Source organism: Rhipicephalus microplus, chromosome 8 (assembly GCF_043290135.1).
Source record: "Rhipicephalus microplus isolate Deutch F79 chromosome 8, USDA_Rmic, whole genome shotgun sequence".
Taxonomy (NCBI): Eukaryota; Metazoa; Arthropoda; class Arachnida; order Ixodida; family Ixodidae; genus Rhipicephalus; species Rhipicephalus microplus.
In genome coordinates this window covers 50,455,598-50,481,191 of record NC_134707.1, presented here as the reverse complement: position 1 = coordinate 50,481,191, position 25,594 = coordinate 50,455,598, and the positions used below count along the sequence as shown (strand labels likewise).

The 25,594-nt window shown below is 45.9% G+C and overlaps 1 protein-coding gene across 5 annotated transcripts in view; it reads right to left on the bottom strand.

Annotated features, from left to right (window-relative positions):
* The window catches only part of Prosap (SH3 and multiple ankyrin repeat domains prosap), a 240,418-nt gene that overhangs the window by 173,777 nt on the left and 41,047 nt on the right, over window positions 1–25,594 (bottom strand). For 3 of the 5 annotated variants that reach the window (XM_075871776.1, XM_075871780.1, XM_075871777.1), the window contains exon 2: window positions 19,699–19,788. The exons of the other annotated variants lie outside the window; for them this stretch is intronic. In XM_075871776.1, coding sequence (XP_075727891.1) covers window positions 19,699–19,766 — 68 coding nt within the window. In that variant the 5' untranslated portion in view covers window positions 19,767–19,788. The remainder of the gene's footprint in view (window positions 1–19,698; window positions 19,789–25,594) is intronic. 5 annotated transcript variants of the gene reach the window in all.

The window sequence follows — 25,594 nt, the reverse complement described above, 5'->3', positions numbered from 1 at the left end:
CGAACGCGAAGATATGTGACCCTCAAAGATGCACCTGTCACATGCGTATTCGCATGCCCTGCTTTACAATAATGGGGTACTTTCTCAATTAGGCAGCGTGGAAAAATTGGGCAACTTGGTAAGAACTCACTTTGACCGAACTGCATGGTGGGACGAGATGCGTAGAAAGAAGAAAAATGCACAAGCTCAGTTGTCTTGCTTCTATGTTCGGGTGTCGTCCCACCACGCCGTCGCACCAAAGTGCACTCTCTCGGTCGTGGTCTAGTCGGCGGTCGGCATTTCTGATGACGTAATAAGGCCTTTTATGAAGGTGTCCTAAACTCTCACGTTGCCGCATTCCGTTGTTGCCTGGAGCAACTGAAGCGTGGAGCTGTGGAGGCTGTGAATGGAGGTGCAACTCTCGACATGGAGGAAGGACACGGGAGATCAGCACAGCACAATGCGATTGAAATAAATAAATAAATAAATAAATAAATAAATAACACGAAGCAAAGCATTACGTAAGGCATTCGATCGTCGAGTTTCTTTCGTCTCCATATTCCCGATGGGGCCCCTGAATTTATTATGTGCACGCGGCGACAAATGAGATCCCCGCTCACGAGAATTTGAGTGCGGGTGCATGGCACAGCGGGTACGAAATTCTATTATTTCTTCGAAACCAGTGTACAGCAAGAAGAACCATTTGGAGTGACGGAAGGAGTGGTCGAAGTGAGCGACAATGGCTTGCGAGTTTGGGTGATAATTAGGAGCCACAGTGCGTTACAATGATGTTTCAGAGCACGAAGTCCTGGCCATAACCAAACTAGGGAGACTGCACATCACAGGCACATGCTTTCACCCTGCAGGAGTCGTGGAGTGTGATTGCGTCAACGCATTCATAGAAAAACCAAGAATTGTCCAGAACGTATTCTGTAAACAGCGGGAGACTACAATGCATATCACTGCTGGCGTGCTGGTTGAGGCAGTGTTTATCTTTTTTCGTGTGATGACGTTGACACTCTTTGTCCGATGGAAACAACAAGCCTTTGCTAACAGCGACGAAAGGATTTGCAGATAAACCTTTGTGTCCCAACGTCGCGCCATACAAAGAGCCGATAGTAGTGCGCTCTCTTTATGATACAGTTATCACCAGGTGGTTATAGAATTGACAGAGAGTGCGCCTTCCAGGGGTCTTTCTGGCATCACAAGGTGTCTTTTCATGTCTATAACGTCACAGCTGGAAATGGATTGAAAAACACGGAGTATTAGACAGCTACTAAGCTGGCTAGCGCCCTTCTTAGCCCGGACAAGTTGCCCGCTGGCAGTGCCAAATTTCTGCACGGAATATTCTTGGACTTCCGAATTGTACGTCGGTAGCACAGGAAGCAAATCAGCTCTCGAAGTAGCTGAACTGCGAGAGCTTTCCCCCTTTATCCCTTTCGCCAGTGCAGAGTACCAAACCAGACGTATTTCTAGTTAACCTCCCTGCCTTTCATTACATCCCCCCTCTCTCTCTTTCTAGTGGATTCCCGTCAATTTCACACTGTACGTCTATTAAGCAAATACAAGGGGCACTCACGACGCGGCTTGAACGCAGTGTTTTACGGTATCGCAGAGTATCCCTCGCGCCACGACCAGGTCTCTCCGATATCGAGTGAGTCGACACAGCGGCGCCAGCGGCAACGAGCCCAACCGACCAAACAACCGACCGACCAAGCCAAGCCTCCCCGGGGCGACGCGGAGAAGACCGCCCCGACCCGCTGCAAAAGAGCGCCAAGGGTCAATTCGTCGTCGACGGTCCTCCTCGCGCGTCCGTAATAGCCAAGGTGAAGGAACGTTGGACCTCGCGCAACGGTCAACGCTGTTTCCTCTGCGAAAGCGTCGTGCGCCGTGCCGCAGCATCATAGAGAAAAAGAGAGAGAGAGAGAAAGGAGTGCTCGCACCGAGGTATCTGGAGGCCCGCACGTGACATGATTGGTGCACGCTCCCACAGCACGGCGTTCCGCACACTTTGGGTCGCCTAGCCCGCTTTGCGAAGGAACCCGTACGCTTTCCGGGTTACCTGGCGGGAGTGTGATTGCGCGAAGGGGACAGTTCATGCACGAAGTCGGCTTCGCGTTGCCGTGGACGTAAGAGTGTCCATGGCATAGAAAGATTTTGCACGAGGTATTAACAAAAAAAAGGATATATGTTAGGCCAGTTGGTGCATCGCTACTTGTGGCGCACGTTACGAATACAGATAACTTCAAGCAGCGCGAAAAAGAAACGAGGACAAAGATGAGGAACGAAATCAGCAGGACGATTTTCCGGGCTTCGAGGTAGTCACAAGATGGACCAGCTCGCTCAAACCAACGGGTTGGTGTTAAAAAGACATGTCCGCCGCCGTGGAGCAGTGGTTAAGGCATTGTCCAGAAGGTAGCGGGTTCGATCCCTGCCACGAAGATTGCATTTTGATGGAGACGAAAGAATCCCGTGGGCTGTGTGATGTCTGTACACGTTAAAGAACACCAGATAGTAGAAATGTCCTGAGTACTGCACTGTGGCATCTCTTATACTCATATCGTTGTTTTGGGACATTAAATGCCATATACTATTACCATGTTACAATGACGTAACACGAGGTCCCTACTTCTTTCTTCTCGTGTGTAACGTCGCGACAGCTTTTTGTGGTGAACTTAACCTGCAGAGCCAGACTGCGTCATGTTTCAATTAAAGGCGAACTCAAGCACAGCCTCAAGCACGTCTTTTCAAGAGGTTCCCAGCTCGAAAAAGACCATAGGTAAACGCAGTGCATCCGAAGTAAGATTCACTTGCAGCACTCTCTTCGGGCGACCGAACTAGCTATCTCCGCATGCCGAGGGCAGGCGCCTTTCGAGTAAACACACAGGGGCAGCCGTATCTACATTCACGGAACGTGCGTCCGTACGTTATGCCCTGCACAGATATATACAACGGCGCCGAGTGTTGTTCCGTCTCGGGTGCATGAATCAACCCGCTTCCGCGTACAGATTCCTTCAACGCGATTTGAAGCATGCGACTCGATGCTTTAAAACAAGTTCGACGCAGGGGCAAGGGATGTTTCGGAATAAACATATGTTTTTTTGTTAGCTTGCTTGTCTGTTTGATTGTTTGTTGTACTCAACGGGATAGAGAAAGAGAAACATGTTTAATAAAATCAAGCTGCCTGGTTATTGCGGGTGGAGGCCCACATGCCAGGGCCCCATTGGTTCGAAAGTAAAACCTCAGATAATATTATTATTACTGGCTCGCGAAAATGCAGTGCGACTTAGAGAAGAGACACGGGTAGACACAGGCGACGAGTGCCGGTTCGTGTCTCCCGTCTTCGCCGAAGTCTCTTTGCGTTTCTCCGGGTACTCACCCAAATCAAGGACTACTGAAAAAAAAAAGGCCCCGCTTGCTATAAACCATTTTACCAAAGCAATGTGGGTGCCGCCATCTAGTGCTGTTAAGCTGTTGTTTCTTTTTGTTTTTGTGTTACGCGACTAGGATTCGTCATGACAATGAAACATTGTATGCGAGAATCCGACCATTTTCGTGCGTATATGTTACTGCAGAAACACTGTTTAGTTGTTAAAGATGCAAAACACAGAGCTTAACAGCCACACAGTGACACCGAAACCCACCCGTCCATAGCACCGGAATCGTTCAGCAGGAGCAAGACCGACGGTGACGACTATTGGCGTAGCCAGGGTGTGGAACAACTTCCGCCGAATATTTTTTTCTCACTTTTGCGTGTGTTTTCATATGCACACCCAGAAAGCGCACTCACGAACTTAGGCAAAGTATACTTGAACCCTAGCCGCCACCCTCTCACTCTTCGAAAAGACTTGTGGCTACGTGACGACCAAAAGGTGAAGAAATGCGCACCATAGTTATAGCATGCTCGCGGCCGTTTCGCTTGCTCCACGTATACTATATTTAGTATCACGTGACATGAATAGATGACAAAGGTAAACGACACATCCAAACATGATAATCATGACACAGAAGTCATGTACGGCATCATTAACCTCTACCTCGTAACGTTCTGCTGATTTTAAAGTGACATATATCAACCTTCCTAATTTGTGCTTCGCATATCATCGATTCCCACTATGCGTGGGGTCTGCCAACTTTTTCCTCGATTCGAATTCGCACTTCCCAGAAGAGAAGATCACGCTCGCTCGAATCGGGTCGACTTCGTACGCGTCCAAGAAAGGCAACGGTCTCACACATCCACAGGCGCAAGACGGGAACGGTGGCTTCACCTATATGCTTGTACGCATCGCCTTCGACAATAGCCTTCTCTATTTCACAGTTCGGTCGTCGTCTTCGCCACGACAAGTAGCGGAATCCACGGACGCGAGCACACTCCTTGTTAGGAAGACAGTTTTTTTCCCACAAGATGCTTCCTGTTAGAAAGCGCGAGCGACGTCATAGCACCACGCGCAGCGGCCCGACTGGCTGGGAAAAAGGTTTTGCAGTCGGCGTACGCCGAGCCGGAAAAAGGAATAGAAGACAATGCAGCGGCGGAGAGTTAGCGGGAAAGAACGCGGTGTTCCGCGGACAATCGAATCGTGTTCGAAGAAAAAATAATAAACACTTGGCGGAAGCGAACTTCCGACACGGACGCGACACAGGTGAAAGCATGCCCGATCACGCGTGGCGTGGACAAGGCACCGACGCTTGGAGCGGGATGACGCCACTGCCGGGTTCCCCGGTAAGCGCTTCCCACAAAAATGACTCCTCGAAATATGTCACTACGGGTATAGTGATGGTTCGTCCTGATATTAGTCTTCGAGTAACGTCTACTTATAATAACAATCAATATCTGGGGTTTTGTGTCAAAAGCGCGATATGATTATGAGAGATGTCATGTTCAAGGCTACGGAAATTTCGAACATTTGGCGGTCTCTAACGTGCACTGATATCACACAGTGCACGGGCCTCTAACATTTTATCTCCGTCGGAATGCAACCACCGCAACTGGGGTCGAACCAGCGACCTAAACCGAGCGGCCGAGCACTAAAACCACTACACCATCACAGTGGACGGCAATATCGACTCGTACAAGTCATCGCAGCTGAGGTCAACTAAAGCACGGATACACTTTTTTTTTTCAAAATAAAGTACACCTGCACTAGCGGTTCCAGTCCGAGTTAGCGCTAATAATTTCAAACATCCATATCCTGAGTTTCGGGTACGGCAGTGTACCTCATGCTCTTAGAAGTTCATCTGGTCAGCCCTCCTATCCTTTCATGTCTTCTTTCTCTTTTTCTCTCTCCCAAAGCTTTTGAGCAAGGGAAGTCTACAATAAGCGTTAAATTTCAGTTTCACCTCGTCGCATTGTCCCAAGTGAGGTCATCTGAACTCACATTTGTTTACAAGTTTCCGGCTTGCCTTGTGCAAAAACGAATCTAGTAGAACAACGAAGGACATTGACCAAGAAAATCACGTTTGAGATTTCCTTGCAGTACGATGAGACAGCCGATCTATTAGCCAGTTTACTTGAACTCCAACAAACATTACAACTTATGACGTCATGAGTGCGATAAAAACTAAGGTTTCAGGTGTTGCTTCATCCTGCCATCAGTAATCCACGAATGCCTTTCATGATGACTTAACTTGAATATTTTCGAGTATTGTCAAATATAACTTACATACATGCCGGACAGTACTCATAACTAGAAACCTCCAAATATAAAATTGGTAGTCAGCCCAGACTACTGCAATTGCACAGGTGCAAAAAGATACCGCACTATCCGAGGCGTATGGGTGGATCCATCTCTGGAACTTATTGGAGCATCAGAAAAAAAGTTGACGCTCCCCCTCCCTTCTAGACATCACATTGTTTCACGTTTTTAATGGTTCGTCCTTATGCATCTAGTAACAAGAAGAGTGAACCTACATCGCTCATGAACAGGGCAGTGACAAATTTCGTAAATAAAAGGGCACTTCCAGACATCAAGGTTGGGCGCCGACGACGTTGAACTCTGCAGAGGGTACGCGGCCCCTTTCGTCGGGCCTGCACTTCCATTTACTGAATGCGAGCCGAAGTCGAAAGGCGAGACAGAACTGAAGACGAAGTCAACGTGGCAGACGCCCACACAGAAAAGAAAGGGCGGGTGAAGCTCAGGAAGACTCACGAGGAGTCGTGGCTCCCGGAGTAAAAAGCAAGCGTGCACGCAGCTGGTCGAAACAAACTCCCGCCAATAAATGCAAGCAAGAAAGAGAGAAAGGAAGAAAGAAAGAAAGAAAGAAAGAAAGAGAGAAAGAAAGGAAGGAAAGAAAGAGTGGAAATCAATTTCTCAGCGTCACGGAAAAGGCCACACGGGAGCAAAACGAAACTATGGACACGCTCGCAAGCGCGAGCCCCGAAAGAAGAGCGAAACAAAATCCAAGACGAACAGAAAACGGCGCGTCAAGGACATGCGGTAGACAAAAAAGAATCACGGCGTGCAAAGACGAGGCAGGGGGTCCTATATATGAGGCCAGCCCCGCGGCCCTAAGTGTGCAATCCTTGTCCACTACCGCCCCTCATTTCCCTCCACCCTTCTTCACGTCCGTGAAGGCGCTGACGGAGGAACAAAGAAACCGAGGACGTACGCGTGGAGGGGGGAGGGGAGTGTCTTCATTGCTCGCAAAAGAAGAACGCCGGAAGTGGGTCACCGGAAGTATGACAAAGCGGCCGGCCACATGCTCGCGTACTACTACCCTGCGTCTCCGTCAAACGACAGTGCCACAGCCTTGTTTCTTCTCTTATTCTTTAGTACGAGATGAGGGGGTAAGGAGGCGTCAGTGTCTTGACGCGCGTGCCCTCTCGCGCTGATAACCGCGTTGCCTTCGTTTCTCGGTGGCCCCCACATTCGAGACGTCTTGGCGTGTAGTAGTCTTGGCGATCCTGCAGCTCCATGCACTGTATAGCAGATAGACCGACCTCGCCTTTCACCTGATGACGTCTTTGTTTGACGACCGGGTCGCCCAGGTATGCGCACGCTTGAGCTCCGCTGGAGCACGAACGTTTACAATCAATGAAGCGACGCAGCACACCACTGACTGACTTTATGGAAGTTTCGCTTTCAATTTTGCCCTGCGCCCGTGCTTGACGCCCTATATTGCGCGTTGTCGACAAAAGGTAAACGTTTTCTATGAGCTCGTTCGTAAGCTAGGGTGAAACAGGAAAAAAGAGAAGTATTGGGCGGACACCGCAGGAGAGTCATTGTAGAAGTCGAACCATAAGGATTTTTAGTACACCTGCCAAGATTTACCGTTGCAAACTCTTGATAGTTAGCTGCGCTCGTTTGACGTTCGCTGCGGGGCGTCAAACTGCTGTGGCATTTTGTTCCCTCTGGCACGAATCCCTGCAGGCGAACCTCTCAAGGACATAAATAATCAACGAATGCCGGATCGGCCCCACCATTCATATTTGGACGCACTGATTCCGGAGCGATTATTGGTTACGCTGTCTCAGCGATCGGAGTTATGTTGATAACAAGATATCTAGGATCGATCTTGCATTGCTTCACTTTCTGCGTGATCGGCTGAGTGTCAAGCATGCTGCCTTGTGATCGTCAAACCGTTGTTATTTCAGGCGTCAGCTCCGCTTTCTACAGACCTGACAGCAGCCTACACGTAGGGGCGAAAAACTATTCCAAATCTGATGAATGAACGAATGAAAAAGTTCTTGCTTCTAGATGATGCGCCATTCCAAGGACCCTTAAGCTCAGTGGTCTCCCTCGTAAAACATTGCCGGGAACTTCTGAATGCAACGTACAAGACAGCGTTGTTCTTACCGGGACTTGGTCAGAATCGACTAACGATGGACCAAGGGCCGGCTGGAAGCCATAGCTAGCTGGTCCACCAAAGTGCATTGACTCTTATGGACTGCCACGCAAGGGCGTGTGTACGACGAAAGAAAGACAAAAAAGGAGATAAAGCGATGGATGTCAGCCCTAACGAAGACAAACTCCCCTGCCGAAACTCACACGTCCTCGAACAAGAAACATTTCCAGAGAGTCATGGCTCCATTATTCTTTTCTTTTTGCCATGACTACTTCTTCTTGTTCTTTACTTTTCTTCGTATAGGAAACACCAACCGCTCTGGCAGCTATGTACGCCGTACTCGCCACTGGGACATGCCGTGGACGTCCGAGAGTCGTCGAAGCAAGCAAGTGAGAAAAAGTAGCTTAAAACAAAATAACGACGGCTTGGACTGCCAGCAGCGATTGAGGTCAATCGGTTTCTTGCCTTCTCTCCGGCGTCACTTTACCGGGACGCAAAAAAAGAAGGAAACAACAACTAATAGAAGCGAAAGCAGGGACAGCTGTACGCAGCCAGACGCTGACCGAAACAACGCCTTGAGGAACACTGACCACAAGCCACTACACGGTCCGAGTTCTTTAACGATCGTCGAACTCCAAGCACGACGGCCTTTTTGGAGTAGCTACGCCAGATTCGCAGTTCTGGATAAAACAGGTGCTGCCAGTGTACGGCACGTGCGTAAGAAATAGCGCGTCGTGAAATGAATGCGTTTTCGTGTCCGCCAGACGGTGACCTGGCACAGAGATCAAGAATAAGAGTGTGTATAACGGCGTTGACCAACTTCGCGGGTCGTCGCTGTTTCGGACTTCTGGGCTACGTGACCGACGCCGAGCCGCGCTGGTTCCAGACTACGAAGAATGGATGTACAAGCTCTAAATTTTTAACGAAAAGGACGTGACGTATAGAAAAGAAGTTAAATATTTTAGGGAATGCGGAGAGTGCTCAGGAGGAGTACGCCCGTCACCGACCTGTCTCAGGACATTCCAACCGTCATGCGTCATTTTATTTTTCGAAAGGACTGATGGAGATCTCTATACGACCTGGATCACTGTTTCGGGTCATGGTCCGATAAAAAGTGACACAAGCAGGCGCACATGCACGGCGAGTCATGCACCCAAGAAGTCCAAGAAGCCGTTTCCCAACCATATTCAATAAAGTAAGAGGCCTCGGCTGAGTCTTCTCATTCGGAGGGGCAGTTACCTCTCTTACCATTGACCAGACGATGTCACGTGGTTACATATCCTCACGTGACGTCACAGCAACGTCCCGACGTTTGGCCATCTTTGAGGTCAAGATGACGTCATGAAGTGACGTAGCCAAACGATTATCTTTTGCATCTGTCGTGTAGACCTTGACTTCACCGGTCAATTTTCGCAATCGGTGAGGCTTCCGAGGCTCTCACCTATAAACAGCTCCGAGAATCGAGACGCCTGTTTGCGGAACGAAAAAGATGAAGGAGCCAGAGGCTGCCAGTGATTGCGCCGATGACCCCTTTATCGGCTCGAAATCGAGCACACTCCTCGAACGTACACACACACGGCAAAGCCAAACTGATCCTCGAGGGGGAATATTTCGAGCGGAAATTTGATCTCCGAGTGAGTCGAAGCACACACCCCCCCCCCCCCCACCGTTATCGCCATCCATTATGGACCTAACAACTTTCCGGGCTCCTGGCAACACATCGTCCGAGAGACAACGGGAACGCTTCGCTGCAGGCCGTTCCGTCTTCTCTTAAACCGTTCACGCCGATTACGATCTTCACGAGTGCTGCGAACAAGGAGTTGCGAAATTGGCCTGAGTTGCACATCGTTCCGGGAAAAAGAAGGAGGATTAGAGAAGGCAACTGGGGAAAGTAAACTAAAACAAAAAAAAACGTAAAGAAACAACATCGGATGATTCTCCTAGAATGAAAAAACGCAGGGATTGCGTTGCACATTCCATCAGTCTTTGATTGCCTCGGTTTAGTTTTCGTTGGGTTGTAATCAAATTCAATGTTCGTTCAATCATTTGTTCGTTTGTGTGTTAGTTTGTTCTAGCAAAAGTAAGTTATACTTCGATTGATAGATTTATATGCGGGGTTTAACATCCCACAACCACCATATTATTATGAGAGACGCCATAGTGGAAGGCTCCGGAAATTTCGACCACCTGGGGTTCTTTAACGTGCACCCAAATCTGAGCAAACGGGCCTACAACATTTCCGCCTCCATCGGAAATGGAACCGCCGCCGCCGGGATCCGCCTCCATCGGATCCCGCGACCTGCGGGTCAGCAGCCGACTATCTTAGCCACTAGACCACCTTGGTGGGGCAGTAATTTATCTTCAGCTTCCACAGAATTACAGATATTGAGCTCGAAATGAACTTCTGAGTTTAGTACCCTGCATGCCTGTTTAGATAGAAGCAATTGAAGGTCTTGCGCATTTTTGTTTGTTTTTGTAAAGGGCAAGCTGAAATGAATTTTTTTAGACCTTTGCCATATATTCATATAAAGAGAACGAACGGGAAGGCATGTAAATAATTTGGACGGTACATAGTCTAACACAGGAAATATGTCCCGAAGGTTGGGCGCCGTTGTGCTCCAAGACACTCTAGAAGAACGTGTTTACTTTTTTTTTCTTCAGCTGTACGAACTCGACTCATGATGCGGACGTGAAAGAAGACGGGCAGAGAGAGATAGAGGTCGTTGGAAAAGTTTCACGCACTCCGAGATGAACATCGGAAGCATGCAGCACGAAAGCGGAGTTGGGCAACCGCTAGATAATTGATCAAGAGTTGCTTTCGGGAAGTGTTTCTCTGAGAGCCACGATAACATCTCGAACACGTACGAGCAGGCCAGCGAGCTGTACGCACTATAGAAGCACTGGAAGCCACCGGCTAGCAACTACTGGCGTTGCCCGAAGGGAGTCACAAAAGTGCGCTAATTGACCACTCGGTGAATATAAATTATTCGAGGTGCATGTAGAGAGGAAGAGTCGTTTGCAACGAGAGTGACGTAACGTTGAGGAAGTGCTAGAGGTTTCCTCGTCTGGCCGTAGCAAGCTCGCACGTCAGACAACACCAGGCAAATTCAACGGCCTCACCAAAAAGACTTTGTCATCACGCCGCGGTATGCTAGCAGCTGCTGTAAAGTGTATCCCGTGTGAAGTTTCAGGGCGCGGGTTCGATTTCGAAGCAACAGTGGCCCGTATAATCTCGATATCGGCAATGTACAAGAACGTCCTTGTCAATAAAATAAGTCGCCAGAAGCCCAACTCGTCAAGATTCATCCGGACAATCCCTCTAAAGTTTGACTTATCATTATATTGTGGCCATGGTGAGTAAAACACCAGTGATTATTAAGAGAACACTTCGCCCTTTTTGGAAGAGAAACATGGGCTATAGATGGTGGTTCATCATTAGGTAGGTGGTTCATCATCGTGTCGTACTTTCACTTGTCGTCGTGTGTTTTTAAGCGCTTTTTTCTACTTATTCACTTTGATTTTTATCTATGCAATATTATGCGATACGGTTCATCAGCAAAAGTCGTAGTTTTGTTTAGATCGATATACTGTAGCCGCGAAATAAAGAGAGGCATGCATTGTTTGAGGAAAGTACACAGACTTTAGCTGACAAAAGTTAAGCAACTTCGTCAATGCAGGGTCTGCCCATATATACACATTTCAAAGCTTTCAAATAATAAAGTGTCTACGAACATATGTGTAAATGGGCTAAGAAAAAGAAATAAAAAATTATTTTTTTTTCTGGGATGCGAGATGAACGTTGTTTAGCCTTGCCAATCTCTCCCCTTCCAAACCTGCTTTGAACTGTTGAAAACACAGCACGACGGTCGCAAACAGTGGGCGTCTTCAACGGCTTCGATGCGTTCGGAGCTTTATGTACCCATACCAACTTTTCACTACACAAGTGACTGCTTTAAGACTGACGCCAGCGTTGGCGAAAAAAATGCAACGTGTTATCTGAGAGTTTTAGTATATACTGCGGAATGGTGCTACGTACGCATCACGCAAGCGCCTTGCGTTACGTGGCGTTCTTTGCCACTAATCGGCTTTTAGTACGCCGTAGTACCCGCGTACGTAACGAGCGTGAAGCGTGTTGCGTCAACTGGTAGATCAAAATAGAAGCACGTGTTGTTGACAGCCAATGTGAGCCAATCCAAGTATTATAGCCAGATTATGGCCATATTTTAAGCCACAGAGCCGGTTGGTGCTTGCCTTCGATGCCGCCATTTTGCAAAACGAAGTCTCGCGCTCTCGCGAACTTGTTCGAGAGCGGCGCGATCACCTCATACGTACGCACGCACGCATCTCATGCGTGCGTACGTAGCGGCTGCGTACGTAACGCGATACGTGCGCGTTGCGGTCTGCGTACGCGCTCTAAGCAGAACGTGGCGTCCTTACGTACGCAACGCCGCCACGTACGCAACGTACGCAGTACTAAAACTCTCTATCAAGGAGCTCGTTTCAATGCAAAAAAGTCAATTTTCATCCGCTCCCAATGTCAACCAAACGAAGGAGTTAGGCACGCGATGTCCAAACAAAACACTTGTTCAAGGCGCTTTTGTGAGGGCGAGCGCGTGCAATAAACAGGAGCCAGCGAGCCGCTGCAAAAACACCGCAGGCAAACGCTTCGGATACAGTCCCGTTTAGAGTGCAAGTGTAGCGTTGTTTTCCAGACAAAAGGGACGCAGATCGAAACAGGGTGCACCTTAGCAATCGAGCCGCCGGAAAGGCTCGATTAAGTCCGTCTGCGGTCCGCAAGACACACAGAACAGGAGAAGCAAGCACAAACACACAACTTACAACACCACTAACACTGCACGGCCGTATGGCATGAAGCCTTCGGGAGGGTGATCGACGAAAGAGAGAGAATCGTGCAAAGGGAAGAAATGTATAGACGAAGGTGCCGGAACAGGTAGAGGGTATATTGCGAGTAGGAGAGGCAGTTTTCCCAAAGAAACAAAAAGATGATTGAGTGACCAATCCATCTCCCGCTGCACTCTGGGAACGCGAGCGCTCGCTTTTTCTTCGGCACTGAGAGCGCGTGATCGAGCTTCTCGCATGACAACGCCCCCAGGCGGCCCCAACTAGAACTAACAGAGTGGCGGCCATAACTGCCGCAAGCGCCACCGTGAATTGCAACAGCATATCCTTGAAGTATATAGAGGTAGACATGGAGTACTTATAAGCCGGCATAGACAACAGGTATGCCCAGGGGCTGTTTATGCGGAAAAACGGTACCAACCTGCCGGTGTGTGTGTGTGACGTAACAAAACGCACACAGACCGCTAGATGCGTTGCTGGTGTGTGTGTGTGTGTTAGGTACGGCAGTTGCGCCCTCTGTGTCTTCACGACCAGATCACGTGAGGACGGGTGCGCAGTGACGGGGCAAGAGATAAGAGGCAGTCACTATTCGTACAATTGACAGCAAAGAATAGGCCCAGAGTTGATACAAGACGACGTTCAAGCAATGAGACTGACGAAGGGGTTTGCATTGTTTCGTTTTTCTGAGACGCTCTTTCATGCAGAGCGTCGCCATGGCGTGTCCGTTCTTTCTGTTTGATCTAAGACTAATTTCACTTACTTTTGAATGAATGAACACCATGGCGCTACAATAAGGGTCAGAGAGCAAGAGGGGGCAGCTCACGTGGTGTTCGAGGCGAAGACGAAGAAGTGGAGTGTAAATTTTATGTTTCAACGGATTGAAAGAACCATCGAAGTGTGCATCTGCGAACTTCCGGAGACAGATAAAAAGAGAGTGAATTGGACGGAGTTCTCGCGAAGCTGCAGTGTGGCGAAACGTGAACAGAAGCTGTGGCGCAACAACGGGCAGTGGAGTATAGGGCGATGAAAGTGAAATCCTGCAGGGGCAGTACAAAAATGATCAAACAACCCTAGATACATACACATGTGCTATACACCAGATAGCGTGATGGGTTTCCAAATGTAAAAAATGTAAGCAGCGTAAAGCATTTAAAATGTACATAGAAAAGTAGTGTCTGGCTAGTTGATAGAATTTGCAGACTTTAGACGTAACTAATTATGCAGAGTGAGAAAAATTGTGCCACACCGAAAAGCACAGACACACCACTGTGTCCAATCTCTTCCTTTTTTCCTGGTATCACCAATGTTGTTTTAAAGACGATAATTGCTCAGGCCTCTCCTCAGGTATTCCGCATTATTCTTTCTTGGGATACTGTTTAGAAAAAGTTTATTTACAGCATGTACAGAACACAAAGGCTTCATACCATTCTTGGGATACTACTTGAACAACAATCTTTTTCTTCTGTCTGTCACACGATTCATCCACCCGGACAAAGTTCAAGCACTTGCTGAAGGCCCAGCCTTGTCGATCTGATGGCTGCGTTCATATTCGTGAACATTGTCGATAAAAAAGCAAATATTACGCATATCTGAGGGACAACATCAACGCGTAAGTATTAGATGGCGTGTTCCTTTACTAGCAAACACATAGATACGTAATTCTAAAAACTTCGGTGTTTCTTACGCGACACTGAAAATGCAACGCTATTCCTCAGACAGCCCTCTATACATAACATGGTGCTGCCACCTGTTCTTTTTTGTTGCACTAAATCATTACACATGGCGTCTGCGAACCCATAAAATGCTCCAAAATACATCGGTGGCTGTCTTTCAGATCATTCGTCCATTCGCCAATTACTCTGTCAGCTCATGTGCTCCTTTGTTTGCCCACATCTTCGACAGCTAGCTGAGGTCGCACCGCAGACTTCGGCGTTCGTAGGACGCGGTACTAGTGCTTAGACGCGCGCCTACTGCATGATCAACTGGGCAATTGACCGGCGTGACCGTCCCACTGACATCGAGGGTCATGTCAGAATAATCTTTCTTGCTCCCGTTGGAAAGACTGCGAGCGTTGCGGATGACGTACGGAGGATCTATCTGATCGCGCGATGCCCGCCTGCCACAAAGACGAAACAAGCAAACAGGCTTCGTAAACAATGCGAGGAATGTTGCCGAGCGCGGAGAATGACTTTTTTTTGTAGGGTCGCCTCAGTCCTCATACCGCAACCATTGTTTCGCGTTGAGCGCTCGCACCTGCTCCTCTTAGCGTCATGAACAATAACGCTGAGCCTATACGGCATGCCGTTCCCTGACGCATTTGTTTACATTCATTCAATCATCCTTTCTGTTCGGTCTATATGTCAAGTCTGCACCATATCACGTCCCTACGCACTTGCAGGGCGCAGATAGGCGAAGCGAAGCTCTGGAAGGGCATGCACCGTGTGTTCATAGCACGCGTACAAAATGTCGCGCAATGTTCTAAGGAAAATGGTAAATAAATTCACACACTGTGTCTTTCATCATACCTCCCTTTAGTCCGGGTCTCCGTCTCGCGACTCTGTGCATCATAATGATAAACAGACAGGCCCAGGATCGCAACCGTGGGGCTTAATGAAACAAGATTCAGACGAGCCGTCTTTCAAGGCGCCTGTGTCCGTTATGATCTCATTTCCAGACGCCGAGCAGGATGCCAGTCGCTGAGCGATGGGTAAGGGAACACGAAAGGGCGGTCTGGGCGCAGCACGTGAGCTCAGACATTTTGTCGCCGACACGCAGCTGCGAGCATCGACTTCGAAACTGGGAACTCCACCGGCTGTGCTTGTATATAGCGCTGAGCGCGTGCTTCTCTCACGGACGAGCCTCACAATGCCGGAGCACCTGAGAGGCCGAAAACACTTGTGAACGTCGTTCGACCGTAACGCCCGCAGCTTGAACCGCGCGGCTTTTCCAGGAAACGAACGAAAATATCGAGGAATACTAATGAACAAAAAAAAACACAGAAGCAAGAGAGGAAATGAAGGGTTCTATACGCTTGATTCATCAGAGGAGAGCTTGCGGGTTTGAAACGGACGTGCTCTCTGTAGTGGGTTAGCTGCTGCGACACACGCGCACTCAGAGGGGTTCAAATCCAAGTGAAATTTCGCGCGATCTAACATGCGTGAGCACATGCAAACACATGTTGAAACATATATAAAGAGTTATTAACATGCCCGTCCCACCTCTTCCCTGAAAAGAAATTTCTGCCTACGTCTCTGTCTTACGGTGTTGTCTTGTCCGTATGCTGCTCTAGTACCTTCGAGTGGTCCCTGTCTTACGGCGTTGTCTTGTCCGTGTGCTGCTCTGGTAGATTCGAGTGGTCCTTGCCCTACGGCGTTGTATTGTCCGTATGCCACTCTGGTACATTAGAGTGGTTCCTGTCCTATGACGTTGCCTTGTCCGTATGCTGCTCTGATACATTCGAGCAGTTCCTCTCCTACAGCGCTGTCTTGTCCGTTTGCTGCCCTGGTACATTCGAGTGTTTTCTGTCCTACGGCGTTGTCTTGTGCGTATCTTAGAAGTGTGGAAGCTTGGGCTAGTTGGTATGGCATGACGATAGTTATAGCAAGAGAACAAAACGACGACACTCTTTCGTGTCCTTCTTGTTTTTGTGTCGTCGTTTTGTTCTCGCGCTATAACTATCGTCTTGTGTGTATGCCGCTGTGGTACTTTTGAGTGGACCTTTTCTAAGGTGTTGTCGCGGCTGTATGCTACTCTGGTACATTCGAACGGTATTTCCAGAGTTCTGTTGAAGCGCTAGCATGTTCGGTCAAACTATAACCTAGAAATTCTTATAGTACAAGTGAATGTGTCTTGCGTTGTGAGAAAACTACGCCGTTGTTTTTCACACTTCGTATTTATGCTGAGGGCTTCGTAGAGCTGTTATTCAGCCACTTTTGCAGAAGCACACTTTCAAAAATATAACATGAGCACAAGTCATCAGTTCGATTCTAGGCGACTGCGGCTGCAATCTGATATCAACGAAACTTTTTTTTTTTTCAGAAATCTTACTTTCACGTATCTGGATTCAGGTGTGTATTGAAGAAATCTAGACGGTCAAAATTAACCTGAACTTAGCCGACTACGACGCGGGTCATCATCGCACCATGGTTATTGAACGTAACAGGTTAGAAATTGATTCGCTTGAAGCAGTCGACAAGAGAGACGGGTGGATTCGACAAGGAAGAATTATGACCCGTCTGAGGCCTGATGCTCAATGATCTTGTAATATTTTAAATAAGTTATGTATTTCGGGTTGTAGGGCACAACTTTTATGTCATTTGATTTCGTTACTTAAATTTACTTAAATGTTTTGTCAGAGTTGACCCACGTCACTTCGATAATCGTATTAAATAACGGTTTAATAAGAATTCAGACGCAACAGCATACACCAACTGTGTAGACTGCTTTCATCAGCGACAGGGAAAAACAATAGATTTCAATAAATTTCAATATTGCCATCCTAGAAGTGAGATAGCGGATGACAAAAAAATGCAGCAGTGCATGCGTGTATATGTGCGAGAATGTGCAATGTGTTTGTCCATGTGTGAATGTGTGTATGCGCGTAATACTATCCTTTTGTTACGTTAATGTGATTGATGACTATGTTTTCCTCGCTTTTGTTTCACCGCGCCAAGTACACGTATTACCTTGTTCTTATTGTAATGACTTTTTTTTTGCAGTATTAAATGCTTCATTCCCAACTGGCGAATCGCAGAATGTGATAGAGTGAACTACACGTCCACAGGAACTAAAAAATGGCGAAATTGAACAAGTCGGTTCTAATTTCCCACTCCCCCTTCTACCTTGTCACGAGTATTTTCTTCTCACAGTGCATGATGCACGGGTACGTTCTCTGTGTTGGTCCAAACTGTTTACAATAATATATAACGATATTTTTTTTGTCCACGTGTGCAAAGTGTGCAAGCAGCTGTTACATCCCTGAATTTTTTATTTATTTTAAAACGAAACTTCTACGTGATAACTGCTCATTCTGCTAATGCCTCCATTCAGCACACCTCTACCAAAAAGCCCCTTGACATCAGCATAGGTCATGCCGTTCAACTTTCAAAAAAGAATGGAGATCAGCGGTTCATGTCCAAAGGCAGCAGCACACGTTGAAAAGTAGAGCGCTGACGTAACGTCCTGTCCTGCGCTGCCTGACATTGACCGCAATACTGCAGGACTTTGAACGCTTTTTACACTACATTTCTGCGTCTCTAGTTCTGCCAAACAACAATCTCGATCACACTCACTACTTCATTGCCGTAAACAAATTATTTATGTACGTCATTTACAGTGAAGAACGTCACTTTTATTTTACCGTTTTGACCCGGGTAAAAGCCGGTTCCCCCCGGTTGAAACGTCACAATTATATATATATATATATATATATATATATATATATATATATATATATATATATATATATATATATATATATATATATATATATATATAAAGTCCTGATGAAGGCCAGACTGTGGCTGAAACGTCGAAATAAACCACGTTGTGACGTATATATATATATATATATATATATATATATATATATATATATATATATATATATATATATATATATATATATATATTGATTGATGATTGACTTGTGGGGTTTAACGTCCCAAAACCACCATATGATTATGAGAGACGCCGTAGTGGAGGACTCCGGAAATTTTGACCACCTGGGGTTCTTTAACGTGCACCCAAATCTGAGCACGTATATATATATATATATATATATATATATATATATATATATATATATATATATATATATATATATATATATATATATATATATATATATATATATATATATATATACGATAAATGCACGCATATACGAACCATGAAGCTACAAAACACTGAGCACATATCTGCAAAGTTATGATGTTCCTGGCAAAAACTTTGGAAGTAATTACATTGTACTTCATACTTACATTTTTTTTTCATATGAATAATTAACTACCCAAAGCTAATGGACATGAAAACAAGTATATGACCCCATTCATTGACACTGAAAGCGGTGACCATTTTATATGCGGCGCTCTTCAGACCATACACGAATCAATAAAGACTGTTACCACGGAGGCGTCACACTCGCGGTAATACTCAAAGTCTTATCTATCTCCGGTAGTGGACGAGTGGCGTCCTTATCTAGCGGCATGGACGACCTCATTTACCACTGATAACGCGGTCGCCGAGGCACCCCAGTTGCGTTGACACCGTGCAGACGACTGCAACGCCGGTCCTGTAACTGTTTGATGGCAGTTGATATTTCATTATCGGCTTCATATATAGTTGTACTGCAACTGCTTATCTGATATTAGATTAGGTTAGATAGCTGCAACGAACCAGATGAGACTTTGCCTCACGTTGACTACCGTTACAGTTAACGTCCTTTCTTAGATATCATAACTCGTTTACTAGACCTCCCAACACGAGTGACGTTCCTCAGATATCCTTTTCAGGCACCAAGCGAAGTTTAACGAGATGGGCGAGAAATGTGCGGAAACAATACTAATGCTTACGTATTCAATGATGATACAATATTTATAGCACGGAAACAAGCTCAGGGCGTTTCGCGCATTCATTAAAGCAATGCCCTGACCTTCAGTTCGTTGCACACAATACATCAGCTCCGTGTACATAGAGTAAGTATATAAAGCAGGACTCTAAGAATTTGCACAATGAAGGCTTTATATAGTTAAGGTTTAAGATAAGAGCCCAGCTGATGGCAAGGTATGCTGCTTTTAAGATAAGGGCGTTAGAGCCTTGAGAAAGAAACTTAAAGGAAACAAATTTCGAGCAACGATAACCTCAGTGTCATTAGAATGGTTTCACAAAACATCGTTAAGTGCGTTTTCTTCGCTGTCAAGAAAAAATAGGGCTCTATGGTATCGTTGGTGCGGGTAATTTTTTCCGCAAATTTCTAATCGCATGAAGTTTGTTATTTTTTCCCCCATCTTTAGATACTTCGCACAAAAAATACTTGCGATAAGAGATAGCTGTTCCTTTATTTAACCGATTACTCACTTCTTGCAGGGTCGCCATCGGCGAAAGTTGCCAAGATTCTCGGATTCATCAGACAGATCTCCGTCCATCCCTGGGATATGGCGTAGTGTGCTGGAAATGCAAACCACGCGATCTAAGCATTAAACGTTACTTTACCTGGAATAACAGGTTTGCTTACCCCATTTGGTTCTTGCAGTGATCGCTGATTGAGATTCTTAAAGATCAACATGAAAAAAATTAAGTGCGCTTGTCGTGAATAATGAAGTACTCATTATATTTGGCTGTCTTTCTTGTTTAACGAGTCTGTTTGAAGACGTAGTTGGTATTTACTGCAGAACATAATTTTGCTCCGAAGTAAAATTACACAAAAAGGGACTTCTCAAAGTGCCTCCCTCCCCCATACATGTGTGTGTTTTTACTACAAGACTAAATTGTGCCTTTTTCACATACATGAATTTTCAGCCTGCTGAATTTTCATTAGGGATGCTGAAGCCGATTTAGAAATTATTCTTGGAAAATAAAAGTACGAAATGGAAATCTCTTGAAAGGAGAAACAAAATGTACAGATGTTTGTAATCGCCATAAATAAAATCACAGCAAAACCAAAAATATCGGCAAGCAAAAATACAAAATCAGGTATCAAAAAGACAAAGCAAAGAGTAAGCATCAGCTGTTTTTTTTTTTCCTCTTAGGGAGAGTCAGATGGAAAACCACTGTTTTGCGAACATGATATCATATGTGACAAAAAATATTAAAGTTAAAATAATACATATTACAACTTTAGCATTTTAAAAATAACTAAGGATGGTGTAGTGACAGTACTTGTCACTTCAACTATGCATTTACAGTTTCCTTATTTATTGCAATTTTTCGTAAGACCTAACATCCGCTGGTGTATTACAATGTAATAAGCTACCAAGCAGGACAATATAGCTGCGATAACAGCACGGCTGCACCGCGACACGACATTTAAACCTGCAAACGCGTGCTTTTGAGATATCAGAAACACAATTGTCTCGTGCAGGAATGGCGCTATCTCGCACTCAACGAGCACACAAATTGGCGACTCGTCCAAATTCGTTTGCATGTTAAAGTACTAAGCCTCATCATTTCTTCGCCAAAGCTCAAACACTGCCAATCTTTACAGTGGTCTAACAAATGATGATAACGTGCATAATTAGCAACATTACAGCTACAACTTAACTTTAGCCTAAAGTTCATACTGCGATTTCAAAGACATGTTTAAACTGTGCGAAGAAGACAAGACGTCAGACACATAGAAGACGTTCTATGTCTCTAAATCATATTGGGAATTGTGATAACGCGTCTCAGCTGTACGGTGATCGGTGTGATTGGAAATGGGAACACTTGGCGCTCTTATCACGGCCACGAACGTAATTGTCACGATTCAGCAAGGCATAGATGAGGCTCGCAGTAGGGTTGACAGGCGGGCTAGTTGGTACAAATTCATAATGGAATAATTGGAAGCGCAAACCAACGGGACACAAGAGAAGAGTGGTATCACCAGGCCAATGTGTTTAAAGACTGCCTGCGAGTGCAATGTTGTGCCCGTGGCGAAAGACTGTCTTCGTGGAACAACCTGGTCGAAACCTACACTGAGGTATACTGTGGAATGCGACTAGGCCTACGCTGGTAACAAGGAAGAAGTTGCCTAGTGAAAAGCGGGACATCCTGGTACTAGGCGACTGCCAGGTACGTGAAGAGCACCTTCAAGTTCTTCAAATGGGACCCAACTTTTGCCCAGCACGAATTTGAGAAGCTTGCCTTGACACGGTCAGTAGCACAGAGAGTTCAGGAGGCGGACAGTTTGCATTCTGCGCTTGTTTGTCTCTTCTCTTGTGTCCCGTTGGTTTGTGCTTCCAATTATTCCATCATAGATGAGGCTCACCTAGAATTAACACAATAAGTATCGAGATCCTCAGTACTTGCAGCATGCCAAACACCTAATCGCATAATCCTCACCGGCGCAGCACAGACAGCACATCAGGTTCACGGAACCCAGAACACGTTCACGGTGTGTCGTTCTGCGTGTCTGGTATTCTATGGATGAACGCGACTTCAGAAACACACCCAGCAGATCGGCTTCCTGCATAGTGACGGCATATACGTGTTTGTGGACTTACGATCACGTCCGCATGATCAAAAGAAACCCGATATCCTATCACGTCCGTACTTCTTCGGCGCGCAAATTCTCGCGCGCTTTCCTCATCGTACGCGTGACGTCATTCGTAAGCGTGCAGTGTTACTCTTTGGGAGAATGAGTCACGCGCACGACGGCGCACTTGAGGTCCGTAGTCATTCCTAAGCGTCCCGGATTGCGGTATACTTTAGCGCGTCGCCATTGGTACGGTGCTGTTTGCTCAGTATAAGTACCGCAGAGCTTTCCTTTCGCGAATGAAACTCGGAGCAGGCATGTTCTATTTTCCGCGAATTCGACGGGAAAAAAAGCTTACGGCCTAGTGAAGAATAAAAGGTAGATAGTTTAAACTACAAAGAAATACAGAAAAAAGAAAGAAAAAGAAAGAAAGAAAGAAGGAAAATGAGGAAGGGAGGGAGGTAGGTAATAGACAGACAGACAGACAGACAGACAGATAGATAGATAGATAGACAGACAGACAGACAGACAGACAGACAGACAGACAGACAGACAGACAGACAGACAGACAGACAGACAGACAGACAGATAGATAGATAGATAGATAGATAGATAGATAGATAGATAGATAGATAGATAGATAGATAGATAGATAGATAGATAGATAGATAGATAGATAGATAGATAGATAGATAGATAGATAGATAGATAGATAGACAGACAGACAGACAGACAGACAGACAGACAGATAGATAGATAGATAGATAGATAGATAGATAGATAGATAGATAGATAGATAGATAGATAGATAGATAGATAGATAGATAGATAGATAGATAGATAGATAGATAGATAGATAGATAGATAGATAGATAGATAGATAGATAGATAGATAGATAGATAGATAGATAGATAGATAGATAGATAGATCTTTACATTGACTTCATTAATTGTCCGACATAATGTGCTCCCTAGAATTGAGAAATCGACCCGAAGATTTAATATATTCCATCCTTACACGTACAACGTGAAACTCGATGGTATCACCCGTGCCCCGTTAATTCCAGGTCGGCTATATGTTGCGACCGTGCAAGCTTCTCACCGTTTCTCAAACAAAATATAAATAAAGCTGCAATTTCCGTATGCCAGTAACGAAGTAAAAGCGGCCTGCCGATATCAGGGAAGACAACCGGAGCTTTTCTCATTTACTGTGTCTAATCCCACCCGTGATCCCGGTCTCAATAATCCGACGAGACACGCGCAAGGATCAGCGGAAGACAGCAAAAAGCCATTTTTAGAATTTTCTTGTTCATATTCTTTCTTTTTTTCCCTTTATTTTTTTCCCCAAACAAGTGCCTCAGCTGTCGAGCGTTTGAGCGATGAAGCATACCGGAAGTCCGCACAACAGCGCAGCCTGCTCAACACTGAGGAAGAGAAAAATGAAAGACAATGTTTATCCGGTTACACTTTGGGAATTTTCAAAATCTCGTGAGCTGCCAGAGCTACAACAATCCACCGGCTACTGGAAAAGCTTAATTAACGTGCCAAGTGACGCATTGTCATTTCCCGTAGTAGGCATCGTATAGATTAGCTGCTAACGTGCACGCTGCAGTCTTGCGTAATTAACGACTATAGCGTTGCTAATCCCGAAAGGAAAGGTTCAGTTCCCCGTAATGGAATTCTCACTTCGACAGTGGTGAACAGACACAATGAAGAAAAAGAATTGAAGAAACGTCCACATAGTCATATATAGGGGAACGTTAGATATCCGTGGTGACCCTTTTTTTTCTTCTAAACTTTCCAAAGGTTTCGAGGCGACACATAGCAGCGTTTTCTGACGCTCTAGATCTATGGTCTACGCGCAGTGGAGCACCTGCAAAAGCTAGAACAACATTTCGAGTGACATTTGCAAATATCACGCTGCTATCTTTCGGCCGCGTCTCTTATAATCCATGATTTTCGCGTCACGGCATAAAGTGTCTCTACATACGGGAACTCCAAGTCAATTTGGAATAAAGGTTACTTTAGCGCGTTTGTTGTTGAACTTTACCTCACCCAAATATTCCTTACTGCACTAGAAGTAAGTAATCATGGTATTTTTATTATTTCAAGTGATACAAGTGAAACAATGGTCTCTTTCCCTCTCTCTCTTTATACATCTCTCTTACATGAAACACTCGATTCCATAGCTGCTGAAGTCGTGAGACGAATCAGTGCTCTCTCCAGAGCTAATACCACTTACGGCTCTTCACAAACACACAATCGCGTTTCGACGCGTATTTCGAGAGAGAAAAAGGTGAAGGAAATAGAAAAATGATGACAAGGCGAAATCCGCGTTTGCCTACCTTCCGTTTGGGAAGCGAGAAAATAACTGAAGAGTTCTCTTCATTGAGTGCGAGAAGACGCACGAAGTCTTTAAGACTACAATGCTGTACAAACGCACATACACACAAAAAAAACCCCACACTGAATGCACAGTGTCAATCATGTTCTTGCAACCGCAAGGTGAAAGCATATAAGAATATACGAGCCTTTCTCTCCTACTAGTTGTGCTGCAAGTACCTGGTACTTCTCCTTATTATCACTTTAGAAGCCTAGACAAAAAAGAAATACACTTGACGAGTTCACGTTCGGTGGCGTACGGTGTGGTTCCCAGAACCTATTGATAAATCAACGAAAATAAAAACGGGCTCGAATCGATATAACGAGTCCGACATTCGCGTGGCCTGCGTGGTATTAGGGCGAAGGGGTAAAAGTTCCTGGCTCAACTTGCACTGCCGCAGCGGGCGACCACCTGCGTGCGAGACACCGGTTATTCGTTCGTAGAAAGAGAGCGTGGCCGGTAAATTAAACGTAAGACATAAAGAGAGCGAGAGAGAAAAGTGCATCAAATAAAAGCCGTAGTCTACTAAGCGGCCCTGTGGAAACGTGACGCGAAAACGTGCCCGACTCGTGAGACTGCCAGGGGTTGATCGCATAACACCCCCCACCCTCCCTCTTGCTCTATTCCCTCGTCCACTCTCTTTCCTCTCTTCTCCTTACTTCCGTCGTTCGCTGTCCCTGCGCCTCGCTCTCTCCTTCCTCTCTCTCTATCTCTTTACCTTTTAATCCTATCCTTTTAATATCTTCTCTACCCCCATCCCTCGTGAGCTACTGTTGAGGTGTCCTCGCCCTGAGAGACAGTTACGGCGCTCACTTTTCTCTTCTTTTCACTTAAAATCGCCCCACCCCCCACTCTCTTTCACTTCCCTTTGCACCTTGTGCACAGGAGAATCTGTTGCTGGGCCTGTTGGTACATACTTGAAGAAACCAGCTTAAGGAAACGTTCAAAAGAGGAGAAGACGACACACACCGGCGTGCTGGTGTGTCGATCGTCTTCTCCTCTTGTGAACGTGTCCTTAAGCTGATTTCTCCATTTCTTCACCTTGTGCACTGCTGCTTGCCACACCTCCTATCTCACTGCCCTCTCTCTTTCCTTCGCCTCTTGGCCCCAACTTTGTGCGTGGCTGCTGGAGCGTATTGCACTCTTGCTCGTAAGGGATGCAAATATCGAACGCCGTGGCTGTGCATATATATATATATATATATATATATATATATATATATATATATATATATATATATATATATATATATATATTCTGAGCAGAAACGGGGTGGGAGAGGTCCACCGTCCACCCGAGAATAGCAAAGGGGTGCATGCTGTTCATTTCCCATATATAGTTAACGCATGTACTTTCTTCCGTAGCATATTCAATTGTGCTTAACTTCCTACCACTCACCCGGGCGCGTAAAAAAATC